The 24,856-nt window shown below is 38.1% G+C and overlaps 2 protein-coding genes across 2 annotated transcripts; both read left to right on the forward strand.

Moving 5' to 3' along the window:
- Positions 1-680: 680 nt before the first annotated feature.
- evx2 (even-skipped homeobox 2) lies at positions 681-3,085 on the forward strand. The gene is made up of 3 exons (XM_068572975.1): positions 681-1,074; positions 1,493-1,728; positions 2,185-3,085. Exons 1-3 carry the CDS (start codon positions 681-683, stop codon positions 2,800-2,802), a joined length of 1,248 nt encoding a protein of 415 aa, XP_068429076.1. The 3' UTR covers positions 2,803-3,085.
- A 10,329-nt stretch (positions 3,086-13,414) lies between these two features.
- lnpa (limb and neural patterns a) lies at positions 13,415-22,581 on the forward strand. Its single transcript, XM_068572538.1, has 13 exons — positions 13,415-13,493; positions 14,351-14,432; positions 14,837-14,878; positions 16,616-16,803; positions 16,900-16,958; positions 17,053-17,093; positions 18,967-19,050; positions 19,149-19,200; positions 19,297-19,518; positions 20,589-20,694; positions 20,902-20,972; positions 21,281-21,436; positions 21,643-22,581. The coding sequence occupies exons 2-13, from the start codon at positions 14,406-14,408 to the stop codon at positions 21,813-21,815; spliced, it is 1,221 nt and encodes a 406-aa protein (XP_068428639.1). The 5' UTR covers positions 13,415-13,493; positions 14,351-14,405; the 3' UTR covers positions 21,816-22,581.
- Positions 22,582-24,856: the final 2,275 nt, after the last annotated feature.

Raw genomic sequence — 24,856 nt, forward strand, 5'->3', positions numbered from 1 at the left:
AGAGAAAAGAATTAATGAGCATGAATAAAAAGAACAACTATTGCAGAGGGGGAGGGTGAAAAGAGAGGAGGGCAAACAATAGAGAATCAAAGCATAATAATATTCCTAAATGAAGAGGGAAATGTTGCACCGCTCATTTTATTAATCAGACTGTCAATTTCACCCAAGAGGCCAAACCCCAGAGCAATCTAAAGCAGACTCAGAGATCAACCCAGGGACAAGCACCTCGCTCCTCACTCCTCTCTTCCTCTCACTTGGATATTATTCGTCTGACCGAAGGCCGCCTCCATCATCAAGTGACAGCCCTCTCCTATTTATTTGCTTATAAACCTGTTACAATAAATGATCATTGGAGCAACGTCAGCCGAGCATTTTAACAACGAACAGCAACCACTTTTGATGAATGACATTTTGCTGCTTGTGAGGAGGATGCACGGCTCGTTTTGAGCAGTCGCTCGTCGATTGCGTTCAGATTCTTTGCATTTTTTTGCGTCTTGCTTATAAAAAGGTTTAGAGGCAGTTATTTAGAGACAGTTGTTGAGTTGCATGCGGATTTAAGCTCCGACACAACTCATTGGTGCTCCAGCCCCCCTGGACAAGTGGTGTGTGGTGTGTGTGTGTGTGTGGTGTGTGTGTGTGTGTGTTTTTTTTTCTTCCTCTCTCTCGTCTTGCACGGCTTAATGATGGAGAGGATAAGAAAAGAGATGATATTGATGGAGAGAGGTCTGCACAGTCCTGTCGCAGGCAAGAGGCTCGCAGACACGCCTGGAAATTCAGTGCTGGAGGCCCTGGAAAACTCTCAGCACAGCGGACGGCTCAGCCCCAGAATAACTTCGGCTTCTCTCCATGGAAATCTTGGGGACATCCCGACGAAAAGCAAATTTGAAATTGACAGTCTTTACGGCGCGCACCACAACAGTGACAATACTTCTTCGGCGGAAATTTCTTCGTCAGAAAGCAGGAAGAAAATGAGCCTTTACTCCGAAGTTTCGCCAGATTCAGATATTAACAGTGATGTGGAGGTGGGATGCCCATCGCATCGATCCCCGAGCCAGCACAAGGAAAACAACAAAGGTAGCCTACTATTTCAATGTTCTCCATATTTATGTTTTTTCATTATTTCTGTAGTTGTATTGCTGTGTTAATATGGCGGGTAATAGCCACGCTTATTATTCTTTCTCCATCCAAAAACGAAATGAAGCTAAATACAAGTATTATGATTATTAAGCCTATTATTTGTCGAATGTTCTGTTCCTATTCGAAATATGCTTATTAATATTAATATTATATACAAATGCAATATAATATTGGACAACAACAACATTTTGCGTTTGACTATTGGCACACATTTTATTTCAACCTTAAAAGTAGTGTAATACTTGTCATTCAATTCTCAAATATGGCCTATACTGCAAGCCCACACGCGTTTATTATTTCTGTATGATCTATAACAATATGCCTAAAAATGTGCTTCTTTACAATATTTTTGTAGGTTTTTCAGATTCTGGATCTTCCAACATAAGCTCCAACTCCCTACAGAATATGAACGGTAATTCATCGGGAGGATCAAACAATTCAAATAGCGACCAAGTGAGAAGATATCGGACTGCTTTCACCAGAGAACAGATCGGAAGACTGGAAAAAGAGTTTTACAGGGAAAATTACGTTTCGAGACCGAGAAGATGTGAATTAGCCGCAGCGCTGAATCTGCCCGAGACTACGATCAAGGTACATATTCATCTTCATTAATATTGTGTGTGCATGCGTTGCAGAGAAAGCAATGCTGTGGGTACAACTGAATAATTATCATAATACTCTGCAGTGTAAAATACAATCATAAAAAATATTAATGCACATAGAATGTGTTGTGATATTTTGGTTTTAACCTGTAAACAAAATACCGCTTTGATGTACTAAAGTCACCCCATGGGTGCTAATCAATTCAACCCGTGTAGGTCATTTATAACCTCACAATTTGAAATAAATTAATCCCAAATAAAAACTATATTTTAACTTTTATTTTGTAGATTTTAACTGCTTCTGCATGTTGTAGTGCGCCGAGAGCATTTAAAGGACATTACGTAGTGGCTGAGCGCGCGCTGAAGCACTCTTCATGGTCTAAATGTAGAGCTCGAAAACAACATGGCAGCTTCAATATGTGCCTTGTGTTGCCTCCGTGTGCAGGTGTGGTTCCAGAACAGGCGGATGAAGGATAAAAGGCAGCGTCTGGCGATGTCTTGGCCCCATCCAGCAGACCCCAGCTTCTACACCTACATGATGACGCACGCGGCAGCGACAGGAAGTCTCCCGTACCCCTTCCACTCGCACATGCCTCTACACTACTACCCGCACGTCGGCGTCACGGCAGCCGCCGCCGCCGCGGCCGCCGCCTCCAGCGCCGCCTCGTCACCTTTCGCCACCTCCATCCGCCCCCTCGACACCTTCCGGGCCCTCTCCCACCCCTACTCGCGGCCAGAGCTCCTGTGCGGCTTCCGGCATCCGGGACTCTACCAGTCTCCCGCGGGCCTCAATAGCTCCGCGGCGGCATCGGCGGCGGCGGCGGCTGCGGCCGCGGCCGCGGCGGTCGGCGCCCCGTCGGCCGCCGGGCCCTGCTCGTGCCTCAGCTGCCACAGCAGCCAAGCGGCGAGCGCGCTCGGCTCCAGGAGCGGCAGCGCGGACTTTATCTGCACAGCTTCGGGGCAAAGATCCGAGAGTGGATTTCTGCCGTATTCTGCTGCGGTTCTCAGCAAGACCTCAGTCCCGTCACCAGACCCACGAGAAGAAGCCTCACTTAACAGATAACTCATCATGCAGCCGACACGACCGTTTCCTATTCTGCTCTAGTCCTATTAAGGGGATAGGCCTACTAAAGTCACACCTGTGTAAAGAATTCGTCAAGGCAGCATTGCAAACACACACACACACACACACACACACACACACACACACACACACACACACACACACACACACACACACACACACACACACACACACACACGTTTAGATTAATTTCTACAGGTCTGTATCAAGTCCAACTGGCTATTTATAACGAAAAACACATAAATAGTATCGCATCGAAAATTTTGCAACTCACAAACAACCTTTTATAAAAGCTTGTACTCTTGTGTTGTGACAGTAGAGCATTTTCTATGCTGATTTAATTTATACATATTTGGAGAGAAAAAAAAATAACAGACCATGCAGTGTGCTCGTTCTGTCCCATACCTCAATCAATGTGCCATTTTAAATGTATTTAGGCTATTTATTTCTAGAAATCGAAACCAACCACTGTAACTGAGTCACATTCATGGGCCTATTCCTGCGGCTCAAAAGCCAATACTCAGCGTGAGGAACCCATCTCACCTTGAGTGCTCTGGTTTTTAAGATTCAAACGTAAACTAATCATGCTCACTATATTTAGATAGCAGAAGGTCCTACTCCTCTGCCCAGCAGCATATCTTTCTTCACTAGGCCTAATAGACTGAGGTGTTTGGCAGGGACAGCTTCTCCAGCACCCAGCCTCTGCACTGTGGGGACCCCCCTAATCAGCTAGAAGGGTGCATATCATTTTTGCACCGCGTCTTTCATGTCAAATTTTATGTTAATAATAAGAGGATCATGACAAAAATTGCCAATCATGTACCTAGATGGAGCTCCTTTGAATACACGACTGCAAGAAAGTTCCTCGTTTTGAGACCCGCTGTCAAGTGCTAACAACCCGCGCTGGGAAGTCATTAGACATACAAAAGACCCGGAACAAAGCGACAGTCCTGGTACACAGATGCACTGGATAAACTAAAGAATGCTGTGTGACACGTGCAGGGGTTGAACATATTACAAACAAAGAGCACCTCAGATTTAGCTTGCTGATAATGTGAAACACCTCGACACACAGTAGCATCTCGTTTATTTACATTGCTGCACCTCATATTCAATCCAGTATTAGGTGTGTAATCCCTTTAGGAGCTCTTCACTCAATACACTCAGTGACGGGACTGAGCAAGGCGAAAGTTCAGACTAAATAGTCTGGATTTACAATCTGTCTGCGCCTGTAAAAATGGCTATGTGCTATTTTATTCGTTCCTGTTGGGAAATCACCTATATGTTAATTATAAAACATGTGAATCGTGTAAATCGTGAAATATTTTGCAAATATCATGGATAGTCCTACTGATAGTTGAAAACTGAAATATTGATCGCCCTGGAAAATGCTTCATAAATGTGGATGGTAGGCTTGTGATTTTATTTTTAACTTTCTTTTATTAATTTATTTTATGTGACTTGCTGAATGTTTTTTTAATGTTTAAACACTGGATGTACAAGCCAATAGGAGCATCACATAGCCTACAAATTGGCCTGTAAACTCAGCAATGTTCCACATTTCTGATTTGTAAGCTATTTCTTGCAAAAAGTAAGACTGAATTATGGAGAACATTTCTTTACGGTCCACTCAAAAGAGGCTTCAAAGGGCTGCTAAACGAGCACTGAAATTAAAATGTTGAAAATAGTATTGGCCTTTGTCCCTGGGGTCTCTGTTATAACTCTATATCGCTGTATTTAAAATATCAATGACTGTATGAATTTAAATATTTTAACTTGAAAAAAATGTGCAATATGAAATGTAAATCATGTTATTTATTGATCGTGTTTGTTCTTGGAAAATAAATTTAAAAAAACCTGTACACATTTTCGCTTCTTTACATTAATGACAACCTTTTTGACAAACAGGTTAACACATTTAACTTTAATGTATTTGCTTAAAAATATTGTAACACTGTTTGTAGAAAAACAAACATGATGTTGAATTTCAAATTTGAGAACATTCAACCCCGACAATGAAGACATGCATTGGGGTGCTGTGACACCATTTCTTTAGCAAACACTGTAAAGCATTAATTAAAAATACGTGGATAGCTACAGGGAATATGAGGCCTGCCATCACGGGTCATTCCGGCCCTATAATTTACCATTATTTTTACATTACCTCTAAATGATACAAGCTGATACTGTCGTTAATTGCACTTGGTTAAAATATCGCCTACACCAGAATGCCCCCAAGGGACTTTAAGATAAGTTGCTTTTTTGAACGTCCCCATTAAAGAAATAGGATTAGGGCAGCAAATATGGGCGTGATGTATCACCATGTTTCCTTGCTCTTTACTAAAGCGAGGGCTGCAACCCATACAACAAAAGCATTGAGATAGATGGAGGTGTAGAAATGAAAAGACAGAGGCCAGAAAAACACTGCCCACAATAACACGATTAGTTTTGTATCCAATGTGCAAGACTGAAAAAAGAATTCATCATAATGCAGAGGACTGTCTGTCACCTTCGCTGAATGGTTTTTGACAAGAAAATAAATCTTTGGGTTGTTTAATACATTTTATATTTTCTTTATTTCTGTGCTAATAGAAAAACCAAATTAAATGTCCACCAGCGAGATAGAAATGCAAAGATCGATGATCCTGGCCCTACTGTCCAATCACCCCTATTTAATTGACTGTATTTTCAGGGTAATTGAACTGCTTGTTGTAAATTGAGGATTTTATAGAAACGACATGAAAACTACATTTACTGACATTCATCGCATCTTTGACATTGATTATCTGATCAGCGCCGTGTCATGCTAACCTCCAATTCTTCATTACACACTGTTTATGAGCTGTTACAGAACAACTTGCTTGTTCCAGAGTGATTGATTGCCTTATTAACGCGTGTTCTTGTAAGTGTGACCGGACTGATTACGATGCATATGTTTAGAATAATGTTTCATTTAGCTGACTGCGAGTAATGCAGGGTGACAGCTGCTGCGGGAGGACAAAAAAAACCTAAACTACAGGGAGCAAGCGGGGCCAAAACGCATTTAAGGTGGAACCAGAAGACAGCAAAGACCCCTAATGGTCAAATGCAGTCACTCAACGCCAGATGAAGGACTGGCAGCTCAGTAGGGTCTTCTCCGAGCCAACTGAGGACTAAATAGAGCACTGTATTGTTTTTCTAAGGAAGAAAACGCCACGTGTACTTTCTTTATTTCTTTTCATACACTAAAAGCAACGTATTTCAACAACTGTGAGACAAAGTGAGACAGTTCTTAAAACATATAGTCCACACATTTGAATCTGATGCAGTGCAGTATTTACAACTGACATACCAGCTGTTACATCAAAACATTAAAATCAATCAAATCTTTTCAAACACTGCCAAAAAGCATACCACCACTTCACACCAAAAAAACCCTCTTACGGTTAGTAATTTACATATTCAGCTAGAATATTTCCCCCCAAAATGTAAGTATAGCATGAGCCTGATGAGATTTATGCCACCATTATGCTTCTAAAATCTCTGCTCTGTTTGTCTCAAATCATTGCCTCTGTTCAAATGTTACTTTCATATATTACATGACATTAATTCAACTATAGCTCATTAAGACAGAATGAAATGGTTAAATTAACTTATCAACTCATAATGATGATGAATGAGGTATTAATTCAGATACAAGCTGGGCAATTTGCAATTTTGCGCGTTTTGATGGTTCTCAAATAACATTTAATATAACGGGTCATCCCCTCAATCAATTACATGAGCATGTGAGTCGGTCGTATGGAAAATCCTTTTTTCATGCATATGTATCGAAACATGTTCTCAATTATCTTTGGAAATTGGTTTTATTGGTTTAAAGACCAATTCTTGCAGTCGTCCTTAGCTCCGGATACGGTTAAGGTGGTGCAATGCTATTCTTCTGAGCCTGAGACACCTAATATAAACAATAGTTTTTGTTTTTATGTTATAATTGTTTACAACTATTGTTATAATAGTTTTTGTTTTTATATTATAATTGTTTATTAGATTTATCAAATTTAAAAAGTAAAACATTTCGAGACAGATTTCAAGGCAGTGCATTTAGGATACAATATATAGATGTATTTTTTTCCTGTAGAAATTATTTCTGGTTGCATCTGGTCCCATCAACAAAAAATATGTTTTAGTATTTTTCTCACACATTTCTCTTGTAAAGAATGAGGCTTAGGATGGATGTCATGGTGCAACTGCATGTGTGTTCAAAAAGTCCCTTATAAGAAATGTTACATTTGAAAATACAATGAAATCAATTAAAGATTGAAGTTATCAACTTAAATTGTCACCCAGATTAATTATTGTATATATATATATATATATATATATATATATATATATATATATATATATATATATATATATATATATATATATATATATATTAAATATTTATTGATTAAAACAATCTAATAAAAGGTGTTTTTCACACTGATCAAATTTTCCATTGTTGGTTGCCTCTGCGGGTCCAAAGTTAAAGTGATTTAGGTAAAATCTTCATTCATCACAATTCAATATTGGTCTGGATAAAAAGCGAACACTTTTCATTTAATAATACCTTTAACTTCAGACAGACAGTGTGACTAATGCCCATTACAATCATTGTTTTGGACCGGTTTGTGGTCCAATTATCTAATGAGTCTGGGTCACAAGAGATCTCCTATTTCAGATTTTAGCGAAGCCAAAGTATTCAAAGACAATGTATAAAACCAGTAAGATCATTTCACAATAGCATAAGACTAAAGATAAGAATGGGTCCTGGCCTGTCTGAAGATATATGTTTAAAGCAATTTTACTCATAAGATGTGCGTGCGTTTCTCCCCGGTGACCACTTCAGTGTTGGGACTTCCCATCATCTGAACCTGATGTTTAAGTCAAAATGGAGAGGGTGTTTCAAAATGTAACATTTTCTTGTATGCAGGGATGATTCCTTATATTTTGACTTGATCATGACTGTTCAAAAGCACCCATGATCTGTCTCTGAATATATATATATATATATATATATATATATATATATATATATATATATATATATATATATATATATATATATATATATATATATTTATAATTTTGTATATTTTGTTGTCAATAACTTCCCAACTGGAACCAAACCAACGTGGCAACATGTAGCTTTACCATTTGGCCGTAGACATCTGTCAATAGAGTTTGAAGCACTTTCTGTCACCTAACAATAAACTCAGTTTGGAGCAGCACACCACTCACGTTTATGAACGCAGACACACACAGGTCATTGCGAAACACAAAGCAAGTATAAAGAACAACAATATAAGCATATCTAGCTACAGCCACTTGACGTGACACACACAACAATGAGAGTTGGCCCACTCTTTGCTGTGGCTGTTGATAGGGTATCGAAACACCACTTGTTGCTGTGGCTTGCATTGTAGCTAAGTAGCTGTAGCCACTGCTGCATGACTGACTGGCGGCTACTCTAGACAATAAGACAGTGGCACTGGTCAGGAAGAAACAGCCAACACAACCAGTAAAATTGCACAGCCTCTGCATGCACTTAATTTTACATCCATTTCAAAATAGCTTCTTGTCACGGCCTTTGAAATCACAACAGCCGCAGGCTATGTACTTACTAGCCAACAGTAAGTCAGAAGTAACAACCACATTATCCAAATCGTAAACTTTTACTTGTAGTTCAAAATAAAGCTGCCCTTACACAGTAACTTCTGCTGCATACAGTATACATATTCAATGTGAACATACTACCTCCTCATAACATGGGACCTTGAACTTTGACACGCTTGTTCATATATACGCTGCACAAATGATTGTGAGTCAGAACAGCTAGAGAAGTGGGTTGGTTTGTATATCACAAAATATGACCGGATGTCATAGGACATCCTAGTATTTTTGGCATACTTCATTCAACATACTGGAATATACAAAAAAGATTCTGGGCATAATATATAGAATGACATGTTACAGAATAGGGAACCGACTAGCCTCCATTAGCATTAGCTCCAGTGATACACGTGTGTTTTACCTATACCGTGATATTTATTTTATCAGCCACCAGATTTGAAAAACAATAGAAGATTGTCATTATTCATACAATGGAAACTCTATCTTTACGCAGAATGAACACATAATACATTTAGGTTGACATATCTGCTCAAGTGATGACTAAACCAAAACTAATAACAGAGTCAGTTAGTGGCCAACCCACAGGCAGTAATAGCCAGCCACAACTGTGTGAGCCGTCCCTAGAAAGGGACTGTAGCTACTGCTAAACTTGGCCCTTGTACAACAATGTCAGACAAACATTTAGAAACATTAGAAATCCATATGCATGTATTTAATTTAAAACAACCTATCCTCAATGAAACATCAACAAAGGCAAATGTACATGTCAAGTTAAAAGACAAAATTACATGTATTCTTCTCCCTTGGTTTTTACTGATGGCATCCAAAATGTTGCATGGCCACTACTACTGGATTTAAAAACAAATGCTATTTACTAAATTAAATAACAATTTCCAGGTGTTTAAAACAGGCTGAAAGCCATTTTTAACTGCTGGAGCACAGCTTCTCCACTCCCATAACACCAAGAAATCTCCTTGCTGCATGTTTTTGTTAAATACTTTCAGGTTTACTTTCTACTCCAGCAATGCAGTTAAACACCAATGATGCTAAAAACATGGCCAGATTCTTACAAAAGCAAAATTCCCCATGGTTTCTGGCTGCTTTATCCTCCTTAGCTTCTTGTCTCACGCCACATGGGCTAATTACTTCATCATGCTTATGCCTTCTCTTAACCCTGATTATGTATGTCCCCTTTACTCTCTTTGGACAGTTAGTCTCAGATGCTGCATGATTCAAATTTACCACATGTTACAAAAGACACCTACACAAAAACAGGCAATGCTCAGACTTTCAACATGGTAGCTGTTTGAGAACATACTGCCTTACTGTATGACACATGGTCCAAGAACACTATCCAGTGGACAAACCAAACTAAAGTGAAGCATCACAGATTTAGTCTCTAACTTTACATTAATTACTTTGTCAAACCTCTTCAAGCTAAACCTATCAATTACCCCTTTATACTCAACGAATATCATTGCATTCCCTTGGGATGATGTTCCATTAACTACACCTTTTATTGTAGCTTTCTTGCAAAGTGGAAAATATTCAACTAGTACATATCCATCCCATACCTTAGATCTTCTGCTTTTTTCTTAATCTATTTGGCCCCGTTACCAGCTTCACACCGCCCTTTTCTTTTCCTCCACCGGGCCGTTACCGGCACATCATCAACCTCACGCCCGCGGCCAACCGTTCTTCAGACCGGCCCGTTACCGGCTTCACACCGTCCTTTTCTTTTTCTCTGCAAAGTTTAGAAATTCAAATATACTTAAATCCAGCGGGAAAGCAAGAAAACAATAACACAAGCACACAATTATAAACATATTTGTCATAAACAATAAAACTAAAATGCGTGTATAAGCAACATATATGCGTATAATCATTTGTAATACGTTGATCACAGACGCATTTGTAATACGTCAAACGTAATCAGGGTGAAAATATGTTCCTATAGTCAACGTAATTGAAGATGCAGTTTAGTTCTGGGGGAACGTAATTTTTAGGAGACAGTGTTGCCACACATGGTAAAAGTATAGTCATGAGGTCCTATGAAGACCCTTTTGCATGAAAAACAAAGAATAGTAAGTAAGTAACTTGATTTTACATTAATGTTAGCAGCAGAGATGGCAAGATGCAGCTTTTTAAAGTGTTGAAACTTTATGGCAATTTTGTTGGAAAATGATTAATTTCTTGAGGCTTCATGTGCATGCCTTTTGGCCAAAGAGTGTAAAACAAGCTAATATAATATTAAAGATGTGATCTGTGATCATTGACTTTTTGTGCCAGAGAATGCTGTTGGAAAGGAATGAAAACAATGTAATAAAAATATATTGAATACAGTTATATTGGGGCTTATTTTCTAGGGTTTTATGACTTTATAACAACTGTAATTGTCTTGTAAGTAATGCATCAAGTGTGTAATAGTTATAATGTCAGAAGGAGAAATATGTGTGTTCTAAAATGTGTGTTCTAAAATTGGAACGTGGCAGTGGTTTAACTAGGCAGAGGGAAATGGATATGCGTAACAGGGAAAAGTGCAGACAGTAGAGGGTGGACTGTTTTTTATTGAATATAAAAAATGTATTAACTGTGTTGCATCAACATCTGAATCTTTGAGCATCTGAAGTCATTAGTCTGAAGACATGAGAAGCCTTGATGCATGTATTGCGGAACATTTTTGGGATTTTTGCGCTCGGCACAGCACATACAATCTCTAGCTTAGCTTTGAAACTATGGACCGAATGCATTCATGCCTAAGGGATACTGGCCCAACTTCTTAAGTATGTTACATACATCATGTTAAGATGAAGACATTTTGCAAACCTGCAGTTTATGCCCAGGCCATGTAGTTAAACAAGGACAATGAGTTCCTTGACACATATTTCCTATTCCAAACTTTGATAGTGGGCATGTTTACATGCCTATACATAACTGTTGGGACCCAGTGATGAACATAAAAACTGAATTAGAACACAATTAATAGTAAATGTAATGAATACGATGAACTGTATTGTTTTTTTCTTTTATTTTTTAGTGGTCTTGGAGTTCATTAACATACCATTACAATGAATTTCATTTTTACCTGTATTACCTCTCCCAATCAAAACACAAACACTGTTATTATTGATTATCATCAGTTGTGAAAATATCCCCAGAATGAGCTGGAAAATGGTACCGGTAAAAGGGGAGCCTGGGTTAGCCTTCTGGACCTGCAGCCACCACGACCCGACTCTGGATAAGCGGCTAAAAATGTACAGATGGATGCATCTTCCAAAGGAACATGCTTTCAAAGCAACTTCCAGTGCTATTTGGGGGTCTCTTTCAACTAAAATTGTTTTTTTTCTCCATAAAATTGCAAACATATGGTGTTGTTCAAGGAAATAATTACGTACACATTGACGTTATTGGAACATGTTGTTTTTTTCAGTTTGTATTGTTGAGTCTGTTTTTTACGCCTATGTTTTCACCAAATAATTGTCTTTTTGTGATCTGCACTGGCTTTTATGAGCTGCCTCAGGCCAGTGCTGTGCTTACATACTCACTAATGAATCCCATTGTTTAAATTTATATTTGCAATTTAATGTGTTCGACCTGCAAATCCAAACATCAACATGGGAAATTGTACCTATTCCAATATATTACGAAAGCTTTGTTGGATATGGGCCTTGAATAGAGAATGTGTGATTACAGTTAGTGTGCATACCTAATAAATTGAATGCTTTGTATTTCTTCATTTAAAAAAAAATAAAAAACAACATTGGTCCTTTTTTTAAAAATATGCAAAAAGCATAACAGCTGCTGATGTAGTCACTTGGCAGACACTTTTCAGGGCGACCGTGGCTCAGTGGTGAGCAGGGTCGTCCTTCAATCAAAGGATCGGTGGTTCAATCCCCCACTCCGGCAGCCCATGTCAATGTGTCCTTGAGCAAGACACTTAATCCTAAAATTGCTGCCATAGCTGCACCTACAGTGTATGAATGGTTGATAATACTGATGTTGCACCTTGCATGGTAGCTCCTCCCATTGTTGGGTGAATGATGTAATGTTGAAGTGCTTTGATTGGTCAGAAGACTCAAAAAGTGCAGTATGGTTCCATTTACTTTGGGCGAGAGTAATTTGGGGTTCAGTGTGCTTCTGCAATGGCCAATACTAATAATGATCAATCTGTCAATCAATACTAAGGTTGGTGAACATAAAGAATACATATTATTATCACAATAAAAGAATCACAACAACTGTTGGAGATTATATTCATTTAAAAAATCCACTTCATGATTAAACGATTAATGAATCATGACTTGTGTTATATTGCCCAGAAGTCCTCTTGTTTCTGTATCCACTCCACCACTACAGCTTTAACAAAACGAGACTAATAGCTCAGTTATTAAAATACATGATCAGAATCAGCTTTATTGGTCATGTGTGTATACATACATGTATTTCACTCGCGTAACTTACACATTGCTCTCTTTGTATATATGTACATATGATATACAATAAACAAGATACATATAAAAAATGACAATAAAAGACAACAGAGTAGAACACAGAAACTCACCATCAACAGTAACATTGAACAATATCAATATACTGTATATTGAATCATATGTATGAAGAAAGGGACAATGACAGTGGACAATGAATTTGGCATATTAGTGTGGTGCAGATGGAGGTGTCTAATTAAATGTTCATCAGAGTCATGGCCAGCGGAAAGAAGTTATATAGAAGTTACAATAAATAATCATCAGTACTCCACATATCAAAAAGTGTTTTCTCATATGATAGTGTATGTTTTACCAGCACATGCTGACGAGGTTTCAATAGGGACACTTTTAGTGTAAACATATATTAAGTGACATGGACGTGGCCTCGTCACACAGACAATCGATGCCTTCAAGGCCTGGCTCCTGCTCCACTCTGCACTCCGATTAGACACTCCCCCATCTTGACTCACACACGGTCCGTCAGAGGACGGGAGGACTGCTGTCGAAAACCTGGACGACTCCACTTCGGTAAATACATACTCCTGTTGCATTTGTAAACAATAGGCTTTGATAATTTCGCTTTGCAGCCACGTTATTGGGTCTTGCTTTCTTTTACAAATGACGTTAACGCTAAACTAAAGTGAGCAATGACTGCTGTTGCTCGCCTCAATGAACTCCGGGCTCCTTTAGGCTTAGCAGCAGCAGCTAGCGGGTAGCTACCCGTGTTGGATAGTGGCAGTGCTAACTAACAATGTACTGTTTTAAACGGGTTGGAAGTTATTAAAGAAATGTTTGCCCTAAATAGCGACCATTACCGCGGTAACCTCGTAAGTTTATGGACAGTCAGTTGCCTCCAAAAACATGGAGTGAAGTTAAGTTTGCTAACTTAGTTTAGCGAGTGGTAACCTTTCACATAGGACGCAAAGACGATGAGAAGTTAAACTAACTAATTGATATAGGAGCTACATGTAACTAAAGTGTGCTCAAGCACTTAAACGTAAGCTACATGGTATCGCTTTCCAATACAGCAAAAAAGGTTACCATAAAGGTTACCATGTTGCATTTTTCTTGAAGCAGCCTTTGAGATGATGCGAGGGGAAGGTTATTTTGGAAGCAGTTATTTGTGGAACTATCTGGTGCATTGTATTGCCATATACTGAATGTATAAGTCTTGTATGAGTCATGGTGTACGACATGTTTGAAATGCTAAAACTATTAGGAACACATTAGTGCAGTGCATTAAAATGCACCACGCTTACGAAAAGCCTCCAAAGATGAATGTACATTAAGTTTAGTTGTATCAGTTGTGTTACAGTGCACTAGTTGTACCTTTTTTTTAAATTGCTAACTGAATGTAGACTGACAATAATTACTCTGGTCAACAGGTGGAGAGGTTACATGCTCTGAGGGAACAGAATATCCTTTAATCCTTTGAGCAACATGGGCGCTGTCATCTCACGGTGGAGGGTTTGTTTTCAAACTTTTACTGTTTTTTTGTCTTTCCACTTCTATTGCATGCAGCTACATTCATACAAATAATGTGATTGCATTGTTTACTTGGTCAAAGAACATGTGTTGTTTAAATCTTTTTAACTTTAGATTTTATAATATTAGGTCTACATAAATGATCAGATTCCAGATGTTCATGCTAATTCTCCCCTTGGCATCTCCATTCCTTGCCATATTTGCATGCATAGGCTATTTGAATAATATCGCGAACAACAAAAAAACACGACATATATCCAAATTGTGTAGAAAGGGGAAGTTGCCAGATCCTATCAGGAAGTTGCTTGCACAATGAGTACAGTTGTAATGGCAAATGTCATACTTTCTTCACTCTAACTTGGATTTCCAAATTGTTTGCCTTACAGACTAAACCATCCACTGTGGAGATTTTGGAGGGAATCGATAAGGTATACTTGTCAGATGCCAGAAGTGCCGTTTTGAATTCTCTAAAACCCATTTGATTTCAAACTTTAAGTCTTTCTTATACATATTTGCTTGCGGTGTTAGATAACATTGGTCAAAGCGCAGTAATTGCATGCTCTAGCTAAACATTTTACTATCGAAACTGCATTTTGTCTTCGTGCCCACGAACACGAACAAGTTCACAAACATTACCAAACCAACTATTGGTATACATGGACAGATGAAGTCATTCACATAGAATATAGTCTATACTTTATTGAAGATAAGAAAAGGGATTATGTGCGTTATGCAAGAGATACAATTTTTTTTTTATGCTCTTATGCCCTGTTTACATTGAACAGAAGTAGAGTATTTTACAATAAATCCTTTGAGCTTGAGTGCATCCAAGTTTGCAGAAGGCGCCCGCTGTCAGTCAAATGAGTGAAAGACCGAGAAGCATTATCAGTAAAACTGACCAGCAAAGGCCTCAGTCAGTGTAATTTTGCCCAACAATGTTTTGTAAAATGCATACATGTCAGAAATACCCAGTTGATCTGTACAGACTCACTCTGCAGATACTTGGTACAATTTCAACTATTCACATCACAGTCAGTGGAACATTTTAAAGGACTGTTACTGGTAATTTGCTTATTTGCATGTACAGTACTTGAAGAGAGACTACGGCTCATTACAACTTAAGTTGAATTTTTGTATCTCTGTCTATCAGTTATATTGGTTATGATAACGTTGTACTCAGCAAAGTAATCGCAAAGATCTGGGATTGTGGTAATATCACTGAAAATGGGCCCAGTGGAGCAACAAAAACAGGTTTTTCCAAATTGTCTATTTCATATTATCCACTGCACTGCACCTTAATTGCTTCTTTCGCACTCTTAACAGATGCAAACTGCATTTCGCTGTCACAGTACTTGTACTATGTGCAACGACAATAAAGTTAAATCTGAATTTGAATCTGAATTTCCACCTCAAAAATTAAAATCAGTGCAATGGATTTTGAAAGACAAATTGTGTAATCATTCTATCATTTGCCTTCGCTTCCAATGTCAAATAAGTTTGGTTTACCTTGGCATTTGATGACAACCTGTCTGATCATCTGGCGATCATGTGTATCATTGCACTGCACTATGGAAGACATGTTATATAAGCCTGAAGCTCTTTTGAACTTAACAGATTTGTCAACACATTCTAAATCAGCTCCTCATTTGCTGACCAAGGCTTCAGTGCTCTTCTACAGTTAAGCTAGTGTTGGGCTATTTTCAGCCCCTGTCCTTTGAGCTGGAGACACCACACATATACTGAAGAGGTCAGGTGGACATTGACGGGTAAAAGAGACGGTTGTTTAGCCTGTTAGTTTTCCTCTATAGAGAAATCATGGGGGTGGTTGCACCACACATACACAAAGGCAATGTGTGTTATACTGTAAGGCTGAACATGATATCTGTTTATCGAGTGCTTAGAGTGACAGACACACATGTTACAGGAGAACCGTAGCGACCAGAGTGGGTTCCATACTGTCCACAAGCTATTCATAGATGGGTTACCAGCACTTCAACGTAGTGAGGGAACCTTTCTATATGTGAAAATGAATGATGAATGAGTCATTTATTCATTGGAATGTGTGTAAAACCATAACTGTTATTGTTATGGCATTTGGATTAATTGTAGTCTGTATGAAAAAACTGTGTTCTAACATCACACTTATTTGACTTTTTCCCTCACAGGAGATACAGATCCTTGAAGAATACAGTGAGAAGTATCAGAGGCAGTTGAAGATATGGGTTGGGCGACTGCTGCTGTATTCATCTCTTCTCTTCATGATCATGTGTATAGTTGTGTATTTCTGGTACCTGCCTGAACAGTGGATGGGACGGCTCATATTGTCTCTTCCCTTTGTGATATTTCCGTTATTGTAAGTATGCGAGATTGTAAATCACATTTCACTCAACTGTAACTACAATGTATTTTAACTAATCAATTTTTTCCTTCCTTTTTTCTTTTTTCTTAGAGTTTGGTTACTTCGAAAAATACTTATTATTATTTTTTCACGAAGAACTGAAAAAAATAGTAAGATACCTTTTCAATATTCATACATAACATACTATATATTGTTGATTTTTCTGTTAATCTTCAAGTTTGTTTTGGGCTTTTTTTTTTTTAGATGAAAAATCTGGAGATCTTAAAGCAAACAAAAGGAAAATAGTAAGTGATACATAAAATTTGTCCAATTTTATACATATTGTTGCTTGGCTTTTGATCTGTAGTTTCCATTTGTGTTTTACTCCATAGACTTAACAGCACTGATGTGACACATAAGATCAAATCAGCCCGGCATCTTGCCTTCTTCCTAAATGACGAAATACTGTCTAACATCTCCCTGTTTTTCCGCCAGTGAGATTCTCATCACATTCATGTACACTACCATTCAAAAGTTTGAGACTATAATCAAACCCACAAATTTGATGCTACGGGTGCTCAACATGCTCAAAGGAAGGCCAGTTTTGTAGCTTCTCTCACCAGCAGAACTGTTTTCAGCTTTGCTAACATAATTGCACAAGGTTTTTGAAATCATCCATTAGTCTTCTAAGGCGATTAGCAAACACAATGTACCATTAGAACTCTGGAGTGATCTATACACCTATGTTGATATTTCATTAGAAAAACAGACAATTCCACCAAAATTAGTCATTTACCACATAAGCAATGTATAGAGTGTATGTTTCTGATTCAGTTAATGTTATGTTCATAGTAAAAAAAACAGTGCTTTTTTTTTTCTTTTGAAAAATAAGGACATTTCTAAGTCACCCAAACTTTTGAACGGTAGTGTATATTGAATAAAATATAAATTGTCTCAGTCGGTGTGCTAGAGTTGGTAAATAGAATGTCACAGATCATCATTTTATTTATTTAACAATTTACCAGTTTGCCCCCATTTTGATCAAACAACTGCCTAAAATCATTTCCCAAAAGCAACTATTGGAGAACTTTAGTATAAGGCTTACTGTGCACATGTGTAGAACAAACAATACATTGGTATGCAAATATTCCTTTTTCAGCAGAGATGAAACAGTTGGTCAGGTGTAGCTGCTTTTCAGATATAAAACCAAAATACTTTTATAGCTGATTCATCACCAAAACATTGGCTGGTTTAGGCAATGGATGCTTGTCAAAGTTGATATGAAGCATGCTATATTTATTTATTTTCTATTGTTTAGTTTTACCATGTCACTCAGTGTAGCAGTATCAGTTATGAAACCATTACAAAATATGCACTACAAGCACCCTACAGATTTTCTCTGAAATGTCCCTGAAATTACCTCTGCAAGCTTGAGAGATCTGCACATTTTAAAGCACAAGTTTCATGCATTTTTGGCTTCTGCCATGGTCGGATAAGTGAGAGAAACTTAATATAAAAGTAATAATCTCTGTGGAACGCTTTGTAATTTTGATGCCTAGTGGTCCCTTGCAAAGTGAAGACTTGCACTTTATTCTGCAAGTTGTGTAGTTTTGTCTTGTTGATCTTTTCAGCATTTTGCAGCAAACTATATGCTAATCTAGGATTTGTATAGACAGAGTTTAATTGGTGCAGTGACTTAACCCAGTAAACCACTCTGCTAATGTCACATTAATTAATAGCATTTACTACATGAAATATATAAATCTGAAAAATTGCTTGTCATCCTCTGTCAAGTCTAATAACTTTCAATAATTAGGGCTGATGGATTTTCACACTCTCCATTATCGAAGTAGTGAATGTAATTATTCTTCATACTTTATGTAAACATTTAGAAATATTTGATACTTAAATGAAGATGTACTATTTAGTGATACAAGAAAGGGCACCAGTAAATTACTGGTGCCCTTTCTTGTATTTACGTGTAATGTTATAGTAGATGATTCAAAGGTATTTATGTGTGTTTTACGAAATGCCTATTAATTAAATCTGATCATCAACTAGTTACTAAGTAATATCAACTTGTTGCTAAGTAATAGCTATTATTATAAGAATAATTTCTTTGTGCACTGTATTGGAAAAAATGATATAGGCCTTAATACCATGTCTTGTGTTTTGCAGCTTGAAGAAGTTATGGAAACAGAGACATATAAAAATGCTAAAATGATTCTGGAGAGATTTGATCCTGATTCCAAAAGAAAAATTGTGAGTTGTTTGGTTTTCACTTTGCAACATAAATACATTTGTTGAATTCTTTTCCATATTCAAACAGGCTTTTCCACACTCTTGTTTTCTGTATAAAGGAGCTCGAATCCACTCCAGTTGGACCTCAGATGACTCCAAAACCAGGCCAAGGTAGTAATGACTTCTGAAAGCCGCACTGTTTTCTCTACTTCTCTTGTTGGCATGTCTTAATGTTGTTAAGCAAACTGCAATATTTTTTTGTGTTAGAGCTCCGCCAGCGCAATGTCATCCCGAAGACCCCCTCGGTGGTGGTGACTCCTGCAAGTGGAGCTGCTGCTCGCCCCCCTCTTGCCTCAGGGCTCACCTACCCTGGACGGTCCTCCCACTCTGCTCCAGGTGGTCCCCCAGAGAGAAGCCTGTCTGCTTTAGCTGCTCAGCAGAGCTTGATGAGAAGGCCTGTGACCCCTGGAACACCTGTTCCAGGAGTCGGTGAGTTACCTGCACACAGGGGGACCACATCATAATGTGGTCGATTAAGGTGTGATTTACTCTTCTCTGGCTCTGTGTCCCTCGTTGCTCAAGGCTCTGTGGTGTGTGTTGTCAGCAAGGGTGGGATATGTTACACAGAAATTGTAATGGATAATTTGATGAATGTAGTTTTCAAATAGCTTACTTAAAGGTTAAGCCTCTCTCAAACTAGTGTAGAATTTTGAACTACGATTAGAAATGGGGGACTATTTTTTTGATGCAGCCAGACTGTTTACCCTCAAGAGTATGATGCGTGTGCTTTTCAAAGCCAGCCAACAGGATAAAAACTTTCCATAGAACAGTTGCTGTATATGGAGACATCTGTGGAGTGCAGAGTTCCTGGATATTTAATATAAATTATTTATGGGCTATGAACACTCAATAGAAGATGCAAATAAGTGGAAACGGTAAAGGACATGTGTTCCTAGAGGAAGCTTCATGCTGTAATTGCCATGTGGAATGCCAACTGTGAGGTATGCACGAATCAGGATTACATTAACTATGATTAATTAGCCAGACCTGCGTTTGTTCTCTGGGCAATGCTAGTAGAATCTCACTAAATGTCTTTTAATGTTTGGTGAAATTGCCTTTGGCATTTGAAACACCTTGCAAATGGTTTACATGACTTGATGTTATCACCTGCTTCTGCTGAAAATTGAAAGTGAAAAGCAATTTGATACAAAGAGTCACCACAGAGTTTCCATATGTTGGTAAATTAATAACCAGCAGGATATTGAGACTGTGCCAAGTCTCACAGAAATGACCAGTCATCTTCCTATGATTGCTCTTGATGTTAGATTATATTAATTACTACTCACCAACACAGCAGGGATGCTGGACGTGCTTTGCAAGTGAGATCCAGTGTTAATTCATTAAGAAAAAGGGGCAGGTTTTTGTAATATTCATCATGGTTTGTGCAGTAAACTGTAAATTGTAGCCTCTTTTTTTTTAACTGTAAGCAGCCCCTGTTTAATGCAGTTTGTATTCAATTCTAAGGACTATGTCTAACAGCCGCTAATGTTCTTTAACAGGGATGCACCCTCCAGGCCCGCCCATTGCCAGACCTGTGCTCCCAAGAGAAAGAGGCGCTATGGACAGAGTCATTGAGTATCTAGTTGGAGATGGCCCTCAGAACAGGTGCTCAACCACTGCTTTTGAGCAGGATCAATTATGTTTTGGCAAACAACACATATTGCACTGCTTTGTGGGAATGCATAATTAAAGTGATATTAAGCAGGTTCTTAGCCAACTTATAAAAATGCAGTGATGAACTATCTTTTTATGTGATACCAGTCTCTTTGTACTTTATGTTGTCTGAACTGGATTGTGTTTCTTTCCTCATAGATACGCTCTCATCTGTCAGCAGTGTCTGTCCCATAACGGCATGGCATTAAAAGAGGAATTTGAATATGTTGGTAAGACTTAAAGAAACAAACACTCTTGTCAGTCTTCATCAAATACTGCGCCTTCATTTGCCCTCTAGCATTTGGCAGCGTAGTATATCATATAGCTCTTAAATGCCTCTGCCACAACCGACCCCTGTAAGCAAAAAACGCAACAAGATTGAATATGCAAACCAGTGCTCCGCATCAATCTGAAGTGTTTATGCATCTCAGGCGTTTTCTGTCATTGGTCCATATTCATGTATATTAATCTATGTCTGTTCTAAAAATGTATTAGAGAAGTGACATAAACTGTGTACGGCGCTTTATTTGTGTTTCAGCCTTCCGATGTGCATATTGTTATTTCTTGAACCCTGCGAGAAAGACCAGGCCTCAGGCACCAAGGCTCCCCGAGGTCACTGGCGAAGTGAAGCTATTATCTGAGGCAACCTTACCTTCGTCTGCTGCTGACGTAGATGATGACCTATCGGTTTTGGGTGAGGATGTCACTTAAGCAGGTTTCATCTAATGTAAATGTCCATCTAATCTAAATGTTACCAATATTGGTACATTTAGAAATCTGGTGTTAAAACTCTTGTCTAACATATACATATAATGTTCATTGCATTTATAGTTGTTTTCAAATGTGTGCAAATCTAAACCACATGTATATAAATATATATTTTTTTAAAATCTCATTTAGGGCAAACCAAGCTTGCTGATGTCTCAGCTGATACAGACACCCAGGAGCCAGGTACACCAACAACCACAGAGCCCAGCTCTGCGTCAGGCAGCCAAACCACGCCAGAGTCACAAGATCTGCCCTCAGAGAAGTCTGACGGCGAGCTGGATGTGTCTGCCATGGAAGTGGAATAAAACAGTGGAGTAGTTAAGTCGTCTGGCTAGAACTTTTTTTTTTTCTTTGGAAGAAATGTGAAAACCTTTGACTTGAAAGTAAAATGCCGTGAGTTGAAATAATACAGTAACAAGTCAGCATTTGATGCGATTTTCAACTTACAGTACAGAATGTCCTTTCTTTTGAGAATTGCTTCTATAGTTCTAGCAATAGTAACACATTAAATATATATTCCATAATGATAGCATTTGGTTGCAAACACCTGTATGTCCTTCCCTTTATTATATAGCTCATTCAGAAAGATTATCCTACATGGTGTGGATTTTGTAGTCTTGTCCCATGTTTTCTTTGTTTTCTATATTTTATTTGTCTTTAATTGAATTTCTAAACAGTGTTCTATATGGCTTAATTTGATATTGCAGAAACAAAACAACAAATATTTTGTGGGGAAAATACATTTTTATATGGGAAATTATTTATAAATATTTTTCTATAATGCTTTGACTTTCATGAGGTATTCTGTAGCACGGTGATGCTGACATGTTTACACACCCATGGTACCATAATAAGAATACACATACAGTAAGTATTTATTGCTAAAATGGAGGAGATATATTTCAGTACTGTGCACCTGTCCTAAGTGCCTTTTTATATTTTAAGTCTCTGTTTCAGAGAGTTGTTGATACAACTTATTTACATATAGACAATAAAGTCATTGAACTGTTTACAAACTGTATCTGTTTGCTGTATGTTGGAATTCTTGTTCTGTATAAATAATAATAAACTTTTGAGAGCATCTGTGTACATGTGTTCAGAATCACAACACAATCGATGAGACAGATGCATATTTGTTGTTTTAGTAAGACATATGCTGAAAAATGTTCTGATTGACGTTGCCGTGAAAACAATCAAGTACATCTTCCTTTTAAAACTTATTCTGCATTGACATGAAAATATGAATCAAAAGGTCAAACTAACATGTAAATAGTCATGATGGCAATAACTCATTCATTCCTGCCACCTTGTGTCATGTGTTTTAAACTGCCACCCTATTTCTTCCTGGCCAGCTTTTCACTCAGGAGCATGTTTAAACAGTCCATTTTTATTAGCAGGCCAATTTTAGCTTGTGATCATTTTATTTTAGCTCATTGATCATTTCAGACAGTGTAAGATAATAGGGCTGACACAGAGCCTGACCAGTCTTGATTGCTTGACCCTCTTCATTTGCAACAAGAAACTCATTGCAGCTACAAAGTTGCTCTGCGCCATCACATGACCCTTTTCCCCTGAAGATAGACCGTAAACTATCGGTGAGGTCAATTCCCCACATCTTCTATGGGTTTTGATAATGTATGTTTACAGAGACGTGACCTCCTGGGCCTTGTAATGCATCAATGTGACATCGACAGTAACGCCTGATTCCACCGCATGCTGTTTGAGGTTGACCTCTGACAAGAGCCAAACAGGGAAAAAAAATGGGACATCAATAGGACAATGTTTGGATGTTTTCACACCATTGGGAGGTTGTCCAGTATACATAACCTGCACACATATGTGCATCATCATAAATATTATATCTCCAAAGATCTCTGATATGTGCTAAAAGGAATATTTTTGATTCCATAGCACTGACTCATTTCTTGACAGTTTGTACCCCATAAACAGAAAATTATTATATTTTTAATATATTATTATCAAGTTGGCTTAAAAACATTCAGTTATTCATTTGGCTTTTTTTAAAAATGTATGTAGCACAAATAATTTCATAGAAGAATGAAGGGTCACACAGATTTTTTGCCATTGTAAGTATTAACACACAAGGTGGCAAATAAGGCCCATCTAGATACAATTCATATTTGAAATTACCTTTCAACTCTTCAATCAGGATGTTCATACTTTAATTTGCACAGCATTTACCTTGATCTCATGCTATTACATGAACAGTTCAAAGAAATACTGTATTTGTATTATGTGAAAACAAAAGATACACTTTGTTTTTGTTATGTCCAAGTGAAAAAAAGGATTACATCTGGATTGCTATCATGGAGACACTAATTGATTTTCAAGGATGACAAATGACAAACACAGCCCCAGTGCCAGGGTAATTTTGAGCAAGCGATGAAAATGTACAGTGGAGCTGTCCCAAGGTTCATAGTTCTTTTCATACTCATCTCTCACATGTGCATTCGAGGCCACTTGACTCAAATTTATACTGATCTTTTATTTATACCCAGAAAAAATGGCAGATAAGAAACATAAGTGTTCTTGATATTGTGTTTTGTCATATCTAGCAGCCAAAGATTGAAATCCTGCGAAACAATTTTCTGTAGAAATGAAAGAGCGTGCCCTTCTGAACCCCGGAGGAAAATAACCCCACGGTGCGGAGCAGAATATGAAACAGAGGCACAGAATAAGTAAAATAGACAAGTGCACCAGGCTTGTCACTTTTCCATTTGCTGCCCCCGAGTGTGAGCACTTCAAAATTCTCCTCATCTCAGCGAAGACCTTCATCGTTATGCTCTATCTACTGTACTGAATACAAAAAAGCACCATATCAGACAAAAGTAATAAAGAAGGGATTTTTAAAGATGTACCATGTTTCTGTCCATCAGGAAGTATGCAACAGGAAGAACAACAAAGTCATAAATATCTTTGTGCATTGGAGACGATGTGGAAAATGTTGAGATGAGTGTCACAGAAGCAGTTTAACATGGTTTTGATATCAGACATCACCATTGGCTCTCGACAGAAGCATCATTACACAGTAATAAGAGCACAATCTCCTTCAGAGAAGCATTAAAATCAGATTAGATTATACAAGAGCTTGGCTTGATGAGCTGCAAGGGATGATGGTTCGCGAGCACTGGATCTCTGGTTATTACTGTGGCGCCTTAGCTGCTTGGGCTTGAATTGCCACATGACAAAGTTGATCAGTTTTTCACAAAAGGTCATCAGCTTCCAAGAAATTAGTTTTTAAAATTCAAGTCATTTGAAATGTACAAACCCAGATGGATGGCTCCCCCCACCCCCCTTTCCCCACATTCAATCTGTCAGATCACGA

The sequence above is a fragment of the Clinocottus analis genome, unplaced genomic scaffold, assembly GCF_023055335.1.
Source record: "Clinocottus analis isolate CAN_PGR_092001 unplaced genomic scaffold, fCliAna1.0.p SCAF_12, whole genome shotgun sequence".
Taxonomy (NCBI): Eukaryota; Metazoa; Chordata; class Actinopteri; order Perciformes; family Cottidae; genus Clinocottus; species Clinocottus analis.